Source organism: Heteronotia binoei, chromosome 14 (assembly GCF_032191835.1).
Source record: "Heteronotia binoei isolate CCM8104 ecotype False Entrance Well chromosome 14, APGP_CSIRO_Hbin_v1, whole genome shotgun sequence".
NCBI lineage: Eukaryota > Metazoa > Chordata > Lepidosauria > Squamata > Gekkonidae > Heteronotia > Heteronotia binoei.
The window spans coordinates 63,269,052-63,288,886 of NC_083236.1; the positions used below are offsets into that span (position 1 = coordinate 63,269,052).

Below are 19,835 nucleotides of genomic sequence, written 5' to 3' on the forward strand. Positions count from 1 at the left end.
AGGGGGGAAACGGCGCCGGGGAGCATGGCCAGCCGCCCAATCCTGGAGCGGGCGAGGCCGCCGCGCTGCGGCCGCCCCCTCCCCGCCCACTGCAGCTGCTCCTTTGAGATGGGCCCAGGCTGAGCCCATCTCGGAGGAGCAGCCAAGAGGCGGAAGCAGCGCAGGCAAAACCAGAGAAGGAGAGGGCGGAGGCAGGCCAGGAGTATGGCGAGCTGCGAATCCGGGCCCTTCTAGGACCCGGACTCGCGGCTCGCCACACCCCCGGCCCATCTCCACCCCCCCTCCAATTCCACCTTAGAGGTGGAGCGGGCGAGGCCGTCACACCGCTGCCGCCCCCCCCCCCCCCCGTCCTACCGCAGCTGCTCCTCCAAGATGGGGTCAGCCTGAGCCCATCTCGGAGGAGCAGCCACGGCGAGTGGAGAAGAGGCGGCAGCCACACAGCGGCGTCGCCCACTCTGAGACGGGGTGGCTCGCCACGCTCCCCGGCGCCGTTTCCCCCCTCCCCCCTAGCTCCACCCCAGTGTCTCCTGGCTCCACCCCCAAAGTCCCCTGGCTCCACCCCCAAAATCCCCAGATATTTCTGGGATTGGACTTGGCAACCCTATTGAGGCCTTCCCTTGATGTTGCCTCCTGGCAGTGGGATTCAATGCCTCTGAATGTGGAGGTTCCCCTCAGCCACCATGCCTAGTAGCCATTGACAGACTTATCCTCCATGAATCTACCTAATCCCCTTTTTAAAGCTGTTTATTCCTGTGGCCATCGCAACGTTCTCTAGCAGTGAATTCCACATTTTAATCACTCCCTGTGTAAAGTGCATTCCCTTTTGTCTGTCCTGACTCCTGAACCTACTGCCTATCAGCTTCATGCCCTCGAGCTCTAAAATTTTGGGAAAGGGAGAAACAGTTCTTCTTGTCAGCTCTCTCCATCCAATGCATAACTTTATAAACCTCTTGTCTGATATTGCTTGGTGTTGTTGTGAAGTGATCTGCAGATAAAACCTTTATGCTAATATTGGCTAGAGTAGCCTCTAAACCAGGGGTGTCAAACATGCTGCCTGGGGGCCAAATCAGGCCCTTGGAGGGCTCCTACCAGGCCCTCGCGCAACTGGCTGTCATCTGCTTCCTTCTCCCTCTCTCTTGCTTCCTTCTGCATCACAGCTTGCTTTGCAAGGCTTGCTCAATCATACAGGAGCTACGGAGCAAAGTCTCTATTATCTCCGTTGGCTGAGGCTCTTCCCTTGGTTTGCTTTGCCAGGCTCTCTCAATTGCACAGCAGAGCTACTGAACCAAGCCTCTCTTCCTTCTATTGGCTGAGACTCCTCTCCCTCCTGGTCCCTTGGGGAAGGAAGGAAAGAACCAGAGCTTCCTTTGCCCAGTTCCTTGGATTTCATGGGAGAGATACACAGAAAGCACCTGGAAGACCAATGAGTGCTAATGTTTTAAACATGTTTGATTTTTTAAAAAATTAAGTTTTTAAATTGTGTTTGTTTGTGTCCTTTATAAAGTTTATATCTGCTACCTAATCTTAAAGAGGTGCTCATATGGCCCAGCCCAACATGGCCTAGCCCAACAAGGTCTCATTTATGTCGGATCCGGCCCTCATAACCAATGAGTTCAACCCCCTTGCCCTAAACCCTAGTGAAACTTGCTTTTCAGTTGCCCTCTTTGACATCAGAGATATGGATGAAAAGAAATTGATGGCAGATAAGAAGATGGCAAAGCTAAAATAGCAAACAGATGTGTATGAGTCTGCTGTGAAATGCATATCACCTCATACGTCTTAACCTGTTTACATGCGTTAGGATGCCTGAAATTAAATTACCGTGGATTGCTTCCACCTAAAACACACTAAATGGAAAGAAATCAAGCAATTAGTGGCCATGGCAACTAATTAAGCCTCTTTGGCACCCTTTATTTTAATTGCTATATTAATTGGGGGGAGGGGGAATAAATGGAGCACTCGTATTTGTCATTTTAAGTTTTAGCAAAATACGAATTGCACAGAAAATATTGTTTAAATCAGTCACAATGAGCTTAGGTTTAGATGTGGAATGTGAACATAATTCACAGTAAACTCTATTTAAGATGGATGGCGTGTGTCAATAGCAATTTGATAAGAACTTTGCCTTTGGATGTATAATTATTCAAACATAGGATCTGCACCCATTATTGAAATATATGAATGACTGTAATTTTCAAAACCTATTTTTTTAAAAAGAGTGTAGAATGTGACAAAAAGAAAATAAGTAGCTTTGCTTTATGGGTCTCTTTCTTCCTAAAGCGAGAAAAATGAATTTAAATTGGTCCACGTCGTGTCACCCAAGATGGTTAAAAATGTATAGCGTGGATTAAGTCTTGCGTAGCTGTGTTCAAAAAAACCCATTAGTTGGATTAGGGATTCAAGAAGACTACGAAAGTAAGGATGGATTGATACGTGTATGTTCGTCACACCTTGATTGTGGGGCGGGGAGGTAGAGATGTCCCAGAATTACACCTCACCTCCAGACTACAGACAACACTCGATGGGAGGGGGAGACTTCTTCTCCACCCCTGGGCCCTTCCTGCAGGGGTGGCGGCTGTCCCCACAGAGGAAACCTCTGGCCAGCACAGCCTGCTGCCCCTTCTCCAACTCAGGGAAGGGAGGGGCGGGTATTGGTGGTAGTGGCGGGGGGAGACAAACAGGCAATTGTCTTGGGCAGGGAGGGAGCCCAGTTTGATGCCCCCCTTCCCAGCGCTCTGGGCAATTGCCTAGTTTGCCTAATGGGCAAGCCGGCCCTGGAGATGAGGCATGTGAATCAGAGATTCCACCCATTGCTTCAGTGTAGAGCCTCATGTTTTTTAATCAAGTAGCTCAGGTGGCAAAAAAAAAAAAAAGTCATTTATTCCAAAATGAATTAGGCTGCTCTTGCAGGGGCGTCTGGCATTTGTATGCTGCGTTTGCACCAGCTCAGGGGCCATTTCGTCCCTTCCCCGTTGAGTGACTCCTTCTACTCAAGCTTTTAGTGTCCGGCTGCGTCTTCGTATATTGTTTTAACGAACCTTGCTTTTGTAAAGGAGCAATGCCGTCTTGACGGCCGACACGGAGATTAGATGAGGTAGCTGCGCGTCAGGCTCGGATATCTCTTTCGGGCTCTGGAGTAGAAGCAGTCGGGCGAGTGCGCTGTGCTGAGCACCCACCGTCTCCTCCTTTTGAGGCAGCAGCAAAGCTAAGAGCAAATGAGAACATTGAGGGAGAAAAATCCAAGCCAAAACTCAAGGTCACCGAGATCACGGAAGGCCCAAATTGTGCTCTTAGATACATGGCAGGGAATTCAGAACAAATTCCATTGTCTCTGAATGGAGCGGCCGCCGACGTGACCTGGGTTGGAACACGAAGCATCGATCTGTGAAAGGAGCGTTTTGGGGTGGCTTTTTATTAGTGTGGCGAAACGGAGCTTTCCAAATTGTGGGCCGGGGAATTTTTCATGAGCTCCTTAATACCACCGTTGCATGTGGTTCACAAATGGAACTTCAGAGGTGAAAAGGGGGGTTCAGTGGGGTTGCCAGGTCTGACTCAGGAAATATCTGGGGACTTTGGGGGTGGAGTCAAGAGCAAGGTTGTAACCAGCACAATTTAACTCTGAAGGGAGTTCTGGCTGTCACACTTAAAGGGACTCCATTCCCTTTAAATGCCTTCCTTCCACTGGAAATAATGGAGGGATGGGGCACCTTCTTTTAGGTCTCATAGAATTGGACCCTCTTGTCCAATCTTTTAGAAAGTGGTTGGTTTTTTTGAGGAGAAAAGGCGCTATGCTGAAAATTCCATGCCTCTACCTCAGAAAAACAGCCCACTCCCAGAGCCCCAGATACCCACAGATCAATTCCCCATTATACCCTATGGCGATCAATCTGCATAAGGTATAATGGAGTGCCCAGTGGACAATCAACTCCCACCAGACGGATTCTTTGTCTGAAGTGCAGTATTGGGAAACAATGAACATTTAGGATTGCCAACTCCAGTCTGGGAAATTCCTAAATATTTTGGAGGTAGAACCCAGGGAGGGCAGAGTTTGGGGAGAAGAGGGACCTCCGGTGGGCACCTGGGGTTTTTGGCCCCTGTGTGACACAGAGTGTTGGACTGGATGGGCCATTGGCCTGATCCAACATGGCTTCTCTTAGGTTCTTCTGTGACACAGAGTGTTGGACTGGATGGGCCATTGGCCTGATCCAACATGGCTTCTCTTAAGTTCTTCTGTGACACAGAGTGTTGGACTGAATGGGCCATTGGCCTGATCCAACATGGCTTCTCTTAGGTTCTTCTGTGACACAGAGTGTTGGACTGGATGGGCCATTGATCTGATCCAGCTTGGTTTCTCTTATGTTCTTTTATAGCCAATCCTCCTGGAACTTACAGTAAACCCTGTAAGCTCCAGGAGGATTGGCTACAGCAGGGGTGTGTGGCCTAATATGCAAGTGAGTTTCTGCTACAAAAAAAGCCCTGGATAGCCTACATTTTTTTGGAGGGTGGGGGACGCACATGGCAGGTGTTTTGAGGCTTTGCACAGCTAAAATTGAGGCTTCTGAAAACTGGGACCTCCCTCTGGGGGTTGCAGTGATTTGTGCAGTCATAGGAACCCAATAAAGAATAGTCATGATCACTAAAGAAGAAAAGTCTCTCTACATTCTTGAGGGCTGAAAGACTCAATAATACCTTAGACAGGAATGGAATAAGGGGTGGGATTCTAGCAGGAGCTCCTTTGCATTTTGGCCACACACCCTGATGTAGCCAATCCTCCATGAGCTTACAAGGCTCTTTTTTTGTAAGCTCTTGGAGGATTGGCTACATCAGGGGTGTGTGGCCTAATATGCAAAGGAGCTCCTGCTAGAATTGCACCCCAGGCCATCTGGAGATCTACAGTATTTTCACAGTATAAATTTCTGCGATTCAAACCATTCTTTGTCACATGTGACAAAGGGAGAATTGACCCTCAAAAACTCCCCCCCCCAAAAAAAAATGTTGTTAAGGTGCTACAGGACTCAAATCTAGCTTTTCTACTTTAAACCGACATGTCCTCCCTCCGGAACTCTCTTGAAGCCTGCTGTAAGTATGAAATAGACCGTAGCAAACAGTTTAACTTAATAGAGGACCGAATCCCTCTACTTGCCCCTGATTTGATGGCCTTTCCACCTTTGTTCTAATCATCTCAAATGAAGCTTCCCTTTACCGAGTCAGACCTCTGGTCTAATGGAGTCAATCTTGTCTCCTTCAACTGGCAGCAGCTCTCCAAGGTCTCAAATGGGAGTCTCGTGCATCACCTAAGACCTAACCTTTTTAACCGGAGGAGCCGGGAATAGAACCTGTGAGCTTCTGCAAGCAAAGCCGATGCTTTACCCCTGAGCCACGGTCCTTCCAGGCTTGCAGGAAAGCATAATTTTAACCTTAAACACTCTCGATATTCAGCAGTGTCTTTCCACAGGCTGCGTGAGAGTGAGATCCGAAATTTATGCTCCTTCGGATGGTTTGGGCTTTAAGCTATCCTACCGCTTTAAGAAAAGTCCGGGAGTACAATCCATTAATATAGCTGAGCCTCCCGTCCACATCTTTTTTCTCCTGTGATATAATAATAGTGCTCGCTGCAAGATGGGCTTCCGGAATAATTTGGAAATTCTGATTAAAGTTTCCGCTTTTTTTTTCTAATTGCCCTGATAAGAAATTCGCATACAGAAAGGATTTAGTAGATAAACGTTCGGGGGCTATGTCAGCCACAAAGAACATGCAGTCTGAAGTCCCTCACCAAAAAAAGAAAAGATTTGATATATTACATGAGGATTTTGATTCTGCAAGATTCCTCTCTTATTAATAACGTTTTCCCCCTGTGATTTACATTCTTTTGTTTGTGGAGCTGCCATTTTTTTCTGTTAAGTGATTAGCAGTGCTTTGTTCCTGGGCTGTCCTGTTAAATGGCATTAGCTGCTGCCCGCTATTCATTTGAATTCCTGGCCCGCATTAACTGCAGTCGGATACGTATTGTATTGTGCTCCTTTGGCCCCTGCTTCATTTCGTTGGTCCTAAATGTTTATTTCTAATTAGGACACATTTCCTGAAATTTCCCTTATATCATCCCTGTTTTGCCTTCTGTTTCTTCCCTTTTCCTATAGTAGGCTTCCCAATCCCCAGGTCCCAGCGGGGGATCCCCTGGTTTTACAGGCTTCCCCCCTCCCCCAGCCAGCTGGCCGGCGGGGGAAGCTCCACCCCCATAACCATTATGCACCTCCAGGAACGATTCCCATAGGGAATGATGGGGAATTGATCCGCGGGTGTCAGGGGCTCTGGGGGGGCTGTTTTTTGAGGTAGAGGCGCCAGATTTTCAGTATAGCATCTAGTGCCTCTCCCCAAAATACCTCCCAAGTTTCAAAAAGATTGGACCAGGGGGTCCAATTCTATGAGCCCCCAAAGAAGGTGCCCCTATCCTTCATTATTTTCTATGGAAGGAAGGCATTCTAAAAGGTGTGCTGTCCCTTTAAATGTGATGGCCAGAACTCCCTTGGAGTTCAATTATGCTTGTCACACCCTTGCTCCTGGCTCCGCCCCCAGTGTCTCCTGGCTCCACCCCCAAAGTCTCCTGGCTCCACCCCCAAAGTCCCCAGATATTTCTTGAGTTGGACTTGGCAACCCTATCCTATAGGCTGTTGAAAGTTAAGATTGTAAACGCTTGAGGGCAGGAATTGGGAGCTTCTGCTTGTAATTATTCTATGGACAGCGGTCCCAACCTTTTTGAGCTTGAGGGCCTCTTTGGAATTCTGACACAGCATGGAGGAACCAACCACACAATGGCTGCCACATGAGGTGGAGCCAGACACAAAAATGGCTGCTGCAGCTTACCTTCTGTCAGACTGTAAAGATCTTTGTGCTGGGGAGGCAGCTACTGCCCAGGCAATGGTTGTTTGTCCTGGCCCCACTGATGGACTTCCTGATGGCATCTAGTTTTTTTGGCCACTGTGTGACACAGAGTGTTGGACTGGATGGGCCATTGGCCTGATCCAACATGGCTTCTCTTATGTTCTTATGCTCTCTTATGTTTCTAATTAGGACACATTTCATGACATTTCCCTTATATCATTGCCATTTTGCCTTTTGTTTCTTCCCATTTCCTATAGGCTGTTGAAAGTTAAGACTGTAAACGCTTGAGGGCAGGAATTGGGAGTTTCTGTTTGTATTACATTATGACAGAGGTCCCTGATTTTCGAGCCTGAGGGCCTCTTTGGGATTCTGGCACAGCATGGGGGAACCAACCACAAAATGGCTGCCACATGAGGTGGAGCCAGACACAAAAATGGCTGCTGCAGCTTACCTTCTGTCAGACGGTAAAGATCCTTGTGCTGTGGTGGCAGCTACTGCCAAAGCAGCGGTTGTTTCTTTTAATCTGCACAGCCAATTAAATCTTCAGTGGCCTGTCAAAAGCTTGGCTAGGCAACAGCCCCACCCTGCCCTACACACTTCCTAGAAACAATCAGCATGTGAAGGAGTGGGGAATCAAACCTCGTTTTTCAGATTAGAGTTCACCACTCAACCACTTCACCAAACTGGGTCTCAAAACGGTTGGCAGGGGCTAGAAGGGGATTGGCAGACGTCCTGCACGCATGGGCACCACTCTGGGGATTCCTGCACTGTGAGATACTGGCTGAGAACAGACAGACATTTAAAGCCGCCTGGGGGGTGGCAGGCAGGCAGACCAAAAAAAGCGTGTCCACACCCGCACATCTGCCTCCTGCCCATGTCCCGCCCCCATCCCATCCCCAGCTTGCATTTCCCATTTCCTTCCTCTTTCTTTATCATCTCCAGGGGTGGAATTCTAGCAGGAGCTCCTTTGCATATTAGGCCACACACCCCTGATGTAGCCAATCCTCTGAGAGCTTACAAAAAAGAGCCTTGTAAGCTCTTGAAGGATTGGCCACATCGGGGTGTGTGGCCTAATGTGCAAAGGAGTTCCTGCTAGAATTCCACCCCTGGTCATCTCCCACCCAAGTAAAGACTCTGCTCAGCTTCGAAGATATGATGAGATTGGGCTATACCATGCCACCCCTCCAAAGAGGGAGGGAGAGAGATTGCTTCCCAAACAACGATTGTTTTTTCTCCTATACGTATTTACTCAGTTCATTGATTAATCGACTAAAACATGTACTTAATCTGCAAAGCTTTTTTTAATTGGATGACAGTCCTCAATGTTCTTTGAGAAGAAAATTCTCTCCTTTCCTGAAGAAACTATTTCACTTGCTCTTCTTGTCAATTTGATTAACCTTTCCTCTATATATTTAATAAATCTTGTAGTGTTGTTTTTTAAAGCTATTTAGATGGCTGCCATTTGCACCATACATTTTGTATATCGAGACAGAATAAGTAATTTGGCTGGAACGCACTTAGCTTAGCGGTTAATTCAGCCCAGACTGTGACCATTTATTTCCAGCTCCTATTTTGACAGATCTCTGTGAGCAAAGTTGTTAACCAGCTTCGGTTTACGACCTTGACATTTGCTTGTTTTTCCTCTGGAAATGTGGGTCTATTTTGTGTGATCCATTCTAAATAATTAACATGGAAGAACGAGTCACCAGAATGGGCCAAGGGGCAATCTTCTCCTCTCTGCTTAGGGCAGGGGTGTCAAACCCATTGTTATGAGGGCCAGATCTGATATAAATGAGACCTTGTCGGGCCGGGCCGTGTGTGTCATAAAATGTAATGCCTGGTGGTGAAGATATAAACTTTATAAAGGACAGAGACAAACACAATTAAAGATTTTTTTAAAAAAAAACCCTTAAATCATTAGCACTCTTGCAATATTTTGTTTATTTGACAGTTTCTGATAACTGACACATCTTGCTCTAAATTATTGCATCAAAATCTGGAGACAATGTCTGCGCTGTAGCAATCTTGAGTAGGCTGTTCCGGTGTTGTTCAGGTGTGTATCTGTAAGGTGCAAACATACTTTTGCTTTATTGACATTCGTTACAGAAATCTCATGGTCAATGCTTTGAGCCTAAGACCCAGAGAAAAACATGAAATGGCTGGGCATTGTGAGCTTTTGTATATAAGTTGCTTTGTGTGCTGGTCAACCAATGGAGAAAATAAGAGGCTTTGCTCTGTAGCTCCTGTGCAGTTGAGCAAACCTGGCAAAGCCATCTGTGATGCAGAAGGAACTAAGAGAGAGAGAAGGAAGCAGATGACAGTGAGTTGCTTGCGGGCCTGACAGGAGCCCTCTGGGGGACTGATCCAACCCTTGGGCTGCACGTTTGACACCCTTGGCTTAGGGATTCCAAAACAATGGACAACAGATGACAAGGAAATAAGGTAAAACAATTAATGCCATATCTGGATCTGACAAAAATAGGGCCACATTCATGTGCCATAGGGTTTTAATTTCAAAAAAGACATATTTTTAATATAAGATAAAGAGGACAGAACAAAAAAACATTATCAGCCCAGTGTGGAAATAATACACTCTGAATTAAAGATAGTGTTTTAATTAAGCGTATGAAAGGCTGACTCGTATGATCACATTTCAAATAATTCAAATGTCTTTTCATCCATTCTCCTTTCTGACTTGGCTGAATAATATATCAAGAACAAAAAAAAGAAATGTATGGGAGCCTTTTTTTGAAAATTCAATTAATCCAGCAAAAGTGAAAAAAATAATTTCTTTTTTTTTTTCATTAAAAGGAAGTCAACCCTTACCCTTGTGGCGGAGGGGGGAGCTGGAGAAAAAGAGAGAGAGTCCAAAACTCTGAGTTTTTGCCTTTGTTGTATATTTGCATCTGTGATAGCTGGGGCATCACCTCTAGGATTCCCCCCCCCCCCAATCCCAAGAGCTTATATTTTATTAGTCTGTAGTTCCTCTGGTAGAAAGCAAACATAGAGCGTAAATTTCATTGTAAATTTTTACAAGTGACACAAAACTCTAAAATCAAAAATACACCACCACCACCCCCCACCCCATTCCTTGAGATGGCGTAATTGGTGGGATTGATGGAAATGATGAGCGTTTTTACTTTGCAAGCAGCTGCCGCGCAGAACGCATACGGCCATGGAGGAAAGTAATGAGAAGTCACAGTTTTCACTCGTGGATAAGGTCACTGGATCAACCCTGGGAAGCGACAGGACACGGGGCAAGGAATATTTTAGCACACACACACACACACAACTCAGTGCTGGATTAAACCCTGTGGAGGCCCCGAGGCAGTTGAAATCTTGGGGGCCTCCTCCCAAATTATCTCAGAGTCTGAGCACCCGCCCCACCACCTACTGCCCCCGCTGCAGGCACCATTCTTAAAAAGCCCTTTTTACTAAGCTGCGAGGGAGAGGCAGAGAGAGGCAAACGTGGCGATAACGCCAGCATCAGCCACACCAGGCAAGTCGTGCATAGAGCAGCTCAGTTGCTGGGAGGGCTGCAAGCAGGGGGGAAACCGGGGAGTGGGGTTAGCCAGCCTGGGGCCCCTAAAGGCGTGGGGGCCCATAGGCCAGTGCCTACTTGGCCTAATTGTTAACCCAGTTCTGCCTCGACTCTACATACTTTGTGTACTGTTGCCAAGTCCAATTCAAGAAATATCTGGGGACTTTGGGGGTGGAGCCAGGAGACATTGGGGGCGGAGCCAGGAACAAGGGTGTGACAAGCATAATTGAACTCCAAGGGAGTTCTGGCCATCACATTGAAAGGGACAGCATACCTTTTAAAATGTCATTTCCAAGCTCCGGGGTAGTGCGCAGCCCCTTGCTCTGCGGGTGGCAGCACCGCTTTTGCTCCTCGGCACAGCTGCTCTGACTGCAAGGGATCGAGCCGGTAACGTCACAAGGATCGCGCAGCCTGCCCGGGGCCGCTGCTCTTCACCTGCCACCCCAGCCAGGCCGGGGAACTTTACGGGGTTTGGGCAGCAGCCGCAGGCAGAGAAGGCAGCAGCGGCTGGCCTCTCTCCCCCCCGCCCCCGCAGACCGACTGCACGCCCAGAAGGGCCAGGGGGGTGCCAGGTAGGTGCCCGGCTGCAGGGACTGGCGAGGCCCAGGCGGCTTCCAAGCGAGAGGGCAGCTCGGCTCCTGGAGAGGCCTGTAGGAAGGCAGCCTTCCTTCACCCCACCGCCCTGGCCAGATGCCCACCTTGCTGGGCCTGCCACTGGCCCCAGGGTGGGGGGTGGGGAGAACACGGCCGGGCAAGTGGCTGCAGGCACAGACCCGCCCACTGCTCTCTGTCTGTGCAGCGCCTGCAAAAGCAAAGGGGCCCACACGTGCGCTTCCCTCCCTCCCTCCCTCCGGGGACAGCCAGCGCTCCACCACCAGGGCGCGGAAGAGCCCCCAGCCAGCCGGGCTGAGGCGGGAAGGGAAGCTGCGAGCCGCCACCAGAGAGAAAAGGGCTCCGAGAAGGAGTGCCCAGCTCCAGCCCACCTCGCCGGCGGCGCGGCGCAAGACCTCGGTCGGCAGCCAACCCAGCCAGAGGCCCGCTCGGCTTGTCTTGTCTCGGGCAGGTGGGAAGGGCCGCCGTCCCCCCCCCCCACTTTCCAGATTTTTGGCGAGCGGGGGGGAGGAGGCTCCAAATCGGGGGTCCCCCGCCCAAACGGGGGATTTGGGAAGCCTAACTTTGTGATAAGTATGTCCACAAGCAATCTCTTTTATATAGCAATGATAATTGTGTGCCATTAAACCGCAACCAACTTAACGGCACCCCAGAACCATGGGGCTTTCAAGGCAAGAGATGGTTTGCCTCTGCACAGCAATCCAAGAATTCTTGGGTGGTTTCCCATCAAAGTACTGATCAGGGCCAACCATGCTTATCTTCCAAAATCTGGTGAGATGAGATTAATCTGGGCCATCCAGGTAGGCTTGCCAATCCCCAGGTGGAGGCAGGGGATCCCCCGGTTTGGAGACCCTCCCCCCGCTTCAGGGTTGTCAGAAAGCGGGGGGAGGGGAGGGAAATGTCTGCTGGGAACTCTATTATTCCCTATGGAGATTTATTCCCATAGAAAATCATGGAGAATTGATCTGCGGGTATCTGGGGCTCTGGGGGGGCTGTGTTTTGGGGTAGAGGCACCAAATTTTCAGTACAGCATCTAGTGCCTCTCCCCAAAATAACCCCCAAGTTTCAAAAAGATTGGACCAGGGGTTCCAATTCTATGAGCCTCAAAAGAAGGTGCCCCTATCATTCATTATTTCCTATGGAAGGAAGGCATTGAAAAGGTGTGCCGTCCCTTTAAATGTGATGGCCAGAACTCCCTTTGGAGTTCAATGATGCTTGTCACAGCCTTGATCTTGGCTCCACCCCTAATGTCTCCTGGCTCCACCCCCAAAGTCTCCTGGCTCCACTCCCAAAGCCCCCAGATATTTCTTAAATTGGACTTGGCAACCCTACATCCAGGTCGGCAAGGCCGGATTAACAATTAGGCCATGTAGTCACCAGCCTAGGGACCCCCGTGCCTTTAGGGGCCCCAGGCCGGCTTTTCCCCACAGTTTTTCCCCTGCATGCAGCCCTTGGAGCCAGCATGCGCAGCCAGCAACTGAGCCTCTCTTTGCCCGACTTGCCTGGTGCGACTGCTGCTGGCGTCATCGCCAAGTTTGCCTCTCTCTGGCTCTCCCCTGCAGTGTTGTCAAAGGGGCTTTTGAGAAGGTGCCCGCAGGCTGCAGCGGGGGCCATTGGGGGTGGGGCAGGTGCTCCGACTAGGAGATAATTTGCAAGACCCCCCTCCCTCCCGCAAGATTTTGACTGCCTAGGGGGCTCCACAGGGTTTAATCCTGCATTGCAGATCAGGGCAGAGATGGAGTTCATAAGCAAAACATGAAACACAGAAATGACTGTGATTGTCCTGGAAATTTTTACAAGTGACACAAAACTCTAAAATCAAAAATACCCCCCCCCCCTCCCGTTCCTTGAGATGGCGTAATTGGTGGGATTGATGGAAATGATGTGCGTTTTTACTTCGCGAGCAGCTGCCGCGCAGAACGCATACGGCCACGGAGGAAAGTAATGAGAAATCACAGTTTTCACTCGTGGATAAGGTCACCGGATCAACCCTGGGAAGTGACAGGAAGTTATTACCGCCTGTCAGCTATTTGTTGACCAAAACGGAATGAGGTGCTGGTCTCGGCTCTACTCCCAGAAGACAGACGTCTACATTAGAAATGCTTCTAGCAGCATCCCCTGGCTCTCCCTTTTAGACAGGAGGCTATAAGGTTGCCATGTTTGTCTGGTGTGTTAGCTACCCGCTCCGTCCTTCTACCTGGTAAACTCCTGACACAAGTCTAAAGTCTGTTGCTGGATGCTGGAGTAGCCAGGGCTGGCCCTCAACTGTCTGGCACCCTAGGTAAGACTAATGTCTAGCACCCCGCCCCCTGCACTGATAACATGGGGAACACCCAATTTGGCGACCCAGAAGGCAGGCACCCTAGTCAGTCACCTAGTTTGCCTTGTGGCAGGGCCAATCCTGGGAGTAGCACACCATGATTTGCATAGAGAAGCTCATTCGGCCCTCATCTCCACTCTCCAGCCCTCATTCCCTACACAAATCTGAACGGACACCAGTGTTGCCATGGGACATAGTAGAGTCATGATATCTGCTGTGTCCCAGCTGGGCTCGTACTCTAAACAACGTGGTGTCACTGCCTTTTTCACCACTGCAGCACACTGGGTTGATGCTTTCATTAAGCTTTCAGCTACAACCTCAAGATTTTTTTTTACCTCTTCTTGTCAAGAAGTTCACACCCCATTAGCCTATAATCCATCCATCAATCAAATATTTATCACAGCCATAGATCAGCATAAAACAAAAAGGTATCAATCGAGGGACAATAATATAAAACGAGATAAAAATTCAATTTCACCCTGTAATAAAACAAATCAACTTGTTGCTGTGGATCTCTGGCGTGTTCTATAAGCAGCTGCAAAGAATTTTGCACAGTTTAATAGTTGTTCGAAAGTTAGTCCCTTTCAGAAGACTCGCTGGGATTTCTTTATCAGAACGTCCGGGGTAAGATTGAAGCAGAGGGACAGTGAACTTCATACAGACATCCACATACATATTATGGTGTAATATGAGATGCTCAACTGATTCAAGTATTAGCCTGTACTTGAAGTTGGATTTTTTTTTTGTCCCAGTGTGCATCACCTTACACTTTCCAACACTGAACTTCATTTACCACATAGTTGCCCAATCATCCAGTTTGTGGAGGTCTTCTTGGAGCTCTTCACAGCCTGGGTTTTCATCTGCAAATCTGGCCAGTGATGCTACACTACTCACCCCTAGGTCTGCATCATTTAGGAACAAATTTAATAATACGGACATGATACCTCTCCTTGTGGGTCCCTGCTGCTTACTTCGCTCCTTTGTGAGAACTTTCGGTTTATTCCTACTCTTTCCTTCCTGTCATTTAACCAATGTTTAATCCCTAAGAAAACCTGTCCTCTTATCCCACACCGGCTAACTTTACTCAAGAGTCTTTCAACAACAACAACAACAACAAAATCTATCTGAGCCAGGCTCAGGGTTGCCAACTTCCAGGTGAGTAGGAGATATGCTGTTAAATTCTGGCTGAAAAACACCTCTTGAGTCTGTTGGAACAAATATAGCGATCTTTATAATAAATAAATAAAAAATCACAGTGTATGTCCAAGTTCTTCTGTTGGTAAATCAATTACCCATAAGAACATAAGAGAAGCCCTGCTGTATCAGGCCAATAGCCCATCCAGTCCAACACTCTGTGTCACATAAGAACATAAGAGAAGCCATGTTGGGTCAGGCCAATGGCCCATCCAGTCCAACAGCACTCTGTGTCACTGAAGAACGTAAGAGAAGCCATGTTGTATCAGGCCAATGGCCCATCCAGTCCAACACTGTGTCACATAAGAACATAAGAGAAGCCATGTTGGGTCAGGCCAATGGCCCATCCAGTCCAACACTGTGTCACATAAGAACATAAGAGAAGCCATATTGGATCAGGCAAGTGGCCCATCCAGTCCAACACTCTGTGTCACATAAGAACATAAGAGAAGCCATGTTGGGTCAGGCCAATGGCCCATCCAGTCCAACAGCACTCTGTGTCACTGAAGAACGTAAGAGAAGCCATGTTGTATCAGGCCAATGGCCCATCCAGTCCAACACTGTGTCACATAAGAACATAAGAGAAGCCATGTTGGGTCAGGCCAATGGCCCATCCAGTCCAACACTGTGTCACATAAGAACATAAGAGAAGCCATATTGGATCAGGCAAGTGGCCCATCCAGTCCAACACTCTGTGTCACAGAAGAACATAAGAGAAGCCATGTTGGATCAGGCCAATGGCCATCCAGTCCAACACTCTGTGTCACACAGTGGCCAGAAATCAGGTGCCATCAGGAGGACCACCAGAACCCCAAAATCCCTCCTAATGCCACCCCCCCCCCCCCAAGAACCAAGAGTAAAGAGCATCATTGCTCCAGGCATAAGAACATAAGAGAAGCCATGATGGATCAGGCGAGTGGCCCATCCAGTCCAAAACTCTGTGTCACAGAAGAACATAAGAGAAGCCATGATGGATCAGGCCAATGGCCCATCCAGTCCAACACTCTGTGTCACACAGTGGGCAGAAAACCAGGTGTTATCAGGAGGTTCATCAGCAGGACCAGGACACTAGACGCCCTCCCACTCTCCCCGCCCCGCCCCCAACACCAAAGGCACTGAGACCATACAGTCTTTCACACTGAACACAGTCTTCAGATACGACTCTCACTGATCCAGTGAAAAAACTTGGAAATACATTGTGATTATTTCACGGAGCTTGATAGCGTATCTCCTACTCTCCCATCTGTTGCAATTTCCTGGTGAAGGCTGGAGACCTCCCACAATTATCAATGATCTCCAGGCAATGGGCATCAGCCCCCCTGGAGAAAATGGCTGCAACAGAAGATGGACTCTATGGTATTATAGAGGGAGAGAAGATTGAAAACCACCAGAGAGAGGGCCTTCTCGATTGCTGCCCCCTAAAGGTGGAACCAGTTGCCGGAGGAAGTCAGGGCCTTGCGGGACCTCACTTAGTTCCGCAAGGCCTGCAAGACCACACTATTCCAGCTAGCCTTTAATTCAGCGGTGGCCAACGGTAGCTCTCCAGATGTTTTTTGCCTACAACTCTTATCAGCCCCAGCCATCAGCCATGCTGGCTGGGGCTGATGGGAGTTGTAGGCAAAAAACATCTGGAGAGCTGCTGTTGGCCATCTGGAGAACCGATACAGTAGTAAGGAGTGATTCCTAATAAATATCAAATGCCATCGGAAATGAAATGACATCCAATGATATTAGCACCTGACTGTTTTTAATGTTTTAATTTTTAATTTAGATATGCAATTAATGTGTTGAATTAATGTCAAAATGTTATTGTGATTTTATTGGGTGTGAGCCGCCCTGAGCCTGCTTTGGCTGTAGGGTTGCCAAGTCCAATTCAAGAAATATCTGGGGACTTTGGGGGTGGAGCCAGAAGACATTGGGGTGCAGCCAAGATCAAGGCTGTGACAAGCATAATTGAACTCCAAAGGGAGTTCTGGCCATCACATTTAAAGGGACGGCACACCTTTTCAATTCCTTCCTTCCATAGGAAATAATGAAGGAAAGTGGCACCTTCTTTTGGGGCTCATAGAATTGGACCCCCTGGTCCAATAGTTTTGAAACTTGGGGGGTATTTTGGGGAGAGGCACTAAATGCTATACTGAAAATTTGGTGCCTCTACCCCAAAAAACAGCCCCCTCCCCAGAGCCCCAGATACCTGCGGATCAATTCTCCATGATTTTCTATGGGAATAAATCTCCATAGGGAATAATAGAGTTCCCAGCAGACATTTCCCTCCCCTCCCCCCGCTTTCTGACAACCCTGAAGCAGGGGGAAGGTCTCCAAACCAGGGGATCCCCTGCCCCCACCTGGGGATTGGCAAACCTATTTGGCTGGGAGGATGGGAAATAAGTCTAATAAATCATAAACCAACCATAAACCATATTATATCCCACTGAGGTCTCTCCCTTCCCCAAACCCCCCAGATCTCTAGGAATTTCTCCACCTGGATGTGAACACCTGTCATGATCCTGGGCCTAGCGGGGCCTCCAGGCCCCAGGGAAGCCTGCTTAGGAGTTACTGGGGAAAGCCTACATCTCCCAGGATCCTCTCTGTCCCTGTGATTGGGTAGCAAGGGGTTTGGAGGGAAACAGGCCGAGAAAGGGGTGGGGCCTGGGAAGAGATTATATAAAGGCCAGGCCCAGGAAGTGGGTGTTCTTTCCCTGGAACTTTTAGCTAGAGGCAGGCTGTCCCCTGAAGAGCTGGAAACAAGGGAAAGGCCCTTACCCAAGGGGGGTAAGTGTAGTATTAGAGTAGGGACTGTAGAGATAGACGTGTTAGGGTATTTGTTTATTTTCCCATTGCCCTTTTACTGGTTAATGCACCTTGTTAATTTATACTGCACTAAAATAAACCTTTTTGTTGTTGTTCACTGTGCCTGATCCTCACGCCTATTATTTGGCCTAAGCTAAAGAAGGCCTGAAGGATTTGGGTGGGTGGGGGACTCTGGGCCTTCTCAAAGGGAGCCTTTAATCCAGAGTGGTGGCAGCATTTGGTAAGATCCCCCTGAGTTGTGACACCACCCAGGGCTGTGTTGGGATGCTAGGTGAAAACTTTGCAAAAATCCTTGAATTTTTGTTCATCCCGATTTGGGTTTCCTGTGGAGTGTCTGAGGCGGGATGCTTCCCTTTCTCCCTGCCTCCCCCCTGCATTTACTCAGTCATTTATTTTATGTTGTTTCCTGCATTTCTTAATTAGTTTTTTAGGCCGTGAGTTGTAACTTTGAGATGGTTTTATTGCTTCTGGGTGTAATGATGGTTTTGCTGATGTTTTACGTCTACTCTCATAACGCCACCTGCTTTATACTCGGTGAGCGTAGCTATACGTCCACAGTATTCCAATGCATTTCTCTTTTATAATAGTGTATCAGAATAATGTTTTATATTGACATACTCAAACAAGGGACTTTGGCTATTTAATCTCATTACATATACTTAACCCATTTTCATTTTATGTATTCTTGTATGTTTTCTAATGGCAGACTAGAATGATGTTTATAATGCATAGATTGATGTTGATACGTAAATTAGGTGGACTACAACTAGAAAATACACGTCCTTTTGTGATTCACCTAGATTTACAGAAACACCAGTTGGCAGAGGACTTTAATACCTTTTATGGCTGTCCAGACCAAATGGCCAGGCCATAGTGGTTTACCATGTGACCAGTCTGCATACTTAATCAACAAACTGCTTTGTATTTCAGCCCACAATACCTGATCCCCTCGTCTGATGAAGTGTGCTTAGAGAGCACACGAAAGCTTACGTTCTGAATAAAACTTGGTTGGTCTTAAAGGTGCAACTTGACTCCTGCTTTGTTCAGCCGCCTGCTTTTGACTCCTTTCACGATCTTTTGATTGCTTGCAATTCTTTATTTAGAAGCTGCCTCGAGAATGCGATCGCCAAGAGGCGGGACCGAACGGTTTGAAGTCAATATTTGTAACCGCTGCACAGTGCGTCTATAGTGGTCCATTCATAAATGTCGGTCCCTTTTTCCGTAGGTAGCCCTCCGGCCACAGGTACGGGGACGCTGCAGGTCACGTTGGAGGATGTGAACGATAACGCCCCTTCCATTTATCCCATGGTGGCGATGGTCTGTGAAGATCAGAAAGACGTGAAGGTCATCTTGGGGGCCTTAGATAAGGATCTTCGACCCAACACGGAACCCTTCAAATTTGAGCTGAGCAAGCAGTCTGGTCAAGAGAAAGTATGGAAGATCAACAGAATTAACAGTAAGACTGATGGAGCTAACTGATGCATTATCAGTTTTCTTCTTTCCTCTCGCCCCCAACTATGATCCAAAGTTTCTATATGTATTTCTCTAAAACATGTTAGTACAGCATTTCTACCCAGCTGAGGGTTCCTAAGTCAATCTAAATATTAAGTAAACTTTAAATTCATATGTTCTCTCAAGAGGTGTTCTCTGAAGAGTAATTCTTGCAAGAGCTTTCTCAGGCCCACTGGGTGTCTGTTCTGGGGAAGGGAAAGGAGATGGTAAGTTGCTCTGAGATACTTGAGTGTAGGGTAGGATATAAATCCAACTCCTCTCCCCCCTCCTCCTCCTTCTTCCTCATTTTACCATTAAGACACTGTATATTGGTTATGCACTGAATGTTGAAAAGCCCTCTGCATCTATATTGCAGTGCTGATATTGAAGTACAAACCACAGCACTTCAGTTCTAAAGCGAATTTGGAAAATAAGGTCTAATTCACATGTTTTGCCTGTCAAGCCCGGTTATTTTGTTACAAGATGGCTGGACAAATGTCAGGTTAATACTTTGGTCCTTCTCCATTATTTACAACCCAGCAACCACGTATGCCTTACCATCTGGCAAAAAAATATTTACGTTACCGGGGAAGGCATGCTGTGTCTAAAAGATGCACTCCCTAAAATTCACAGGCTCCTCATCAGTCTGCGCTGTAGTGTGGGAATGCTTTTGTAGTAAAACAGATAGTCACTGCTGTACCCTTTGAACCTTAGATTTGAATGAAGTGCCTTTTGCAACGTTTTATGATACCCTATATAGTAACCATGTAACCTCTGGTATCTCAGGATCTCCAAGAACCATGTTCCTTGGGGCACCTTTGAGTCCCTAAATAAACCAGTCTATTTGAAACCAAACAAAGGACTTCATTATTGGGAATCTTGGGGATTAACATTGCCCTGCATTGCCACTGCCGGTTTCTTCATACCTGACCTCTTGCAGGCGGTGAGGCTGAACCTTCCAGAGGCACACCGGCTCCTTTCTGCGTG

The 19,835-nt window shown here is 47.9% G+C and overlaps 1 protein-coding gene across 1 annotated transcript in view; it reads left to right on the forward strand.

Moving 5' to 3' along the window:
- The window catches only part of CDH13 (cadherin 13), a 1,257,603-nt gene that overhangs the window by 1,204,715 nt on the left and 33,053 nt on the right, over nt 1-19,835 (forward strand). Inside the window, exon 12 of the mRNA XM_060253738.1 lies at nt 18,583-18,813. Coding sequence (XP_060109721.1) covers nt 18,583-18,813 — 231 coding nt within the window. The remainder of the gene's footprint in view (nt 1-18,582; nt 18,814-19,835) is intronic.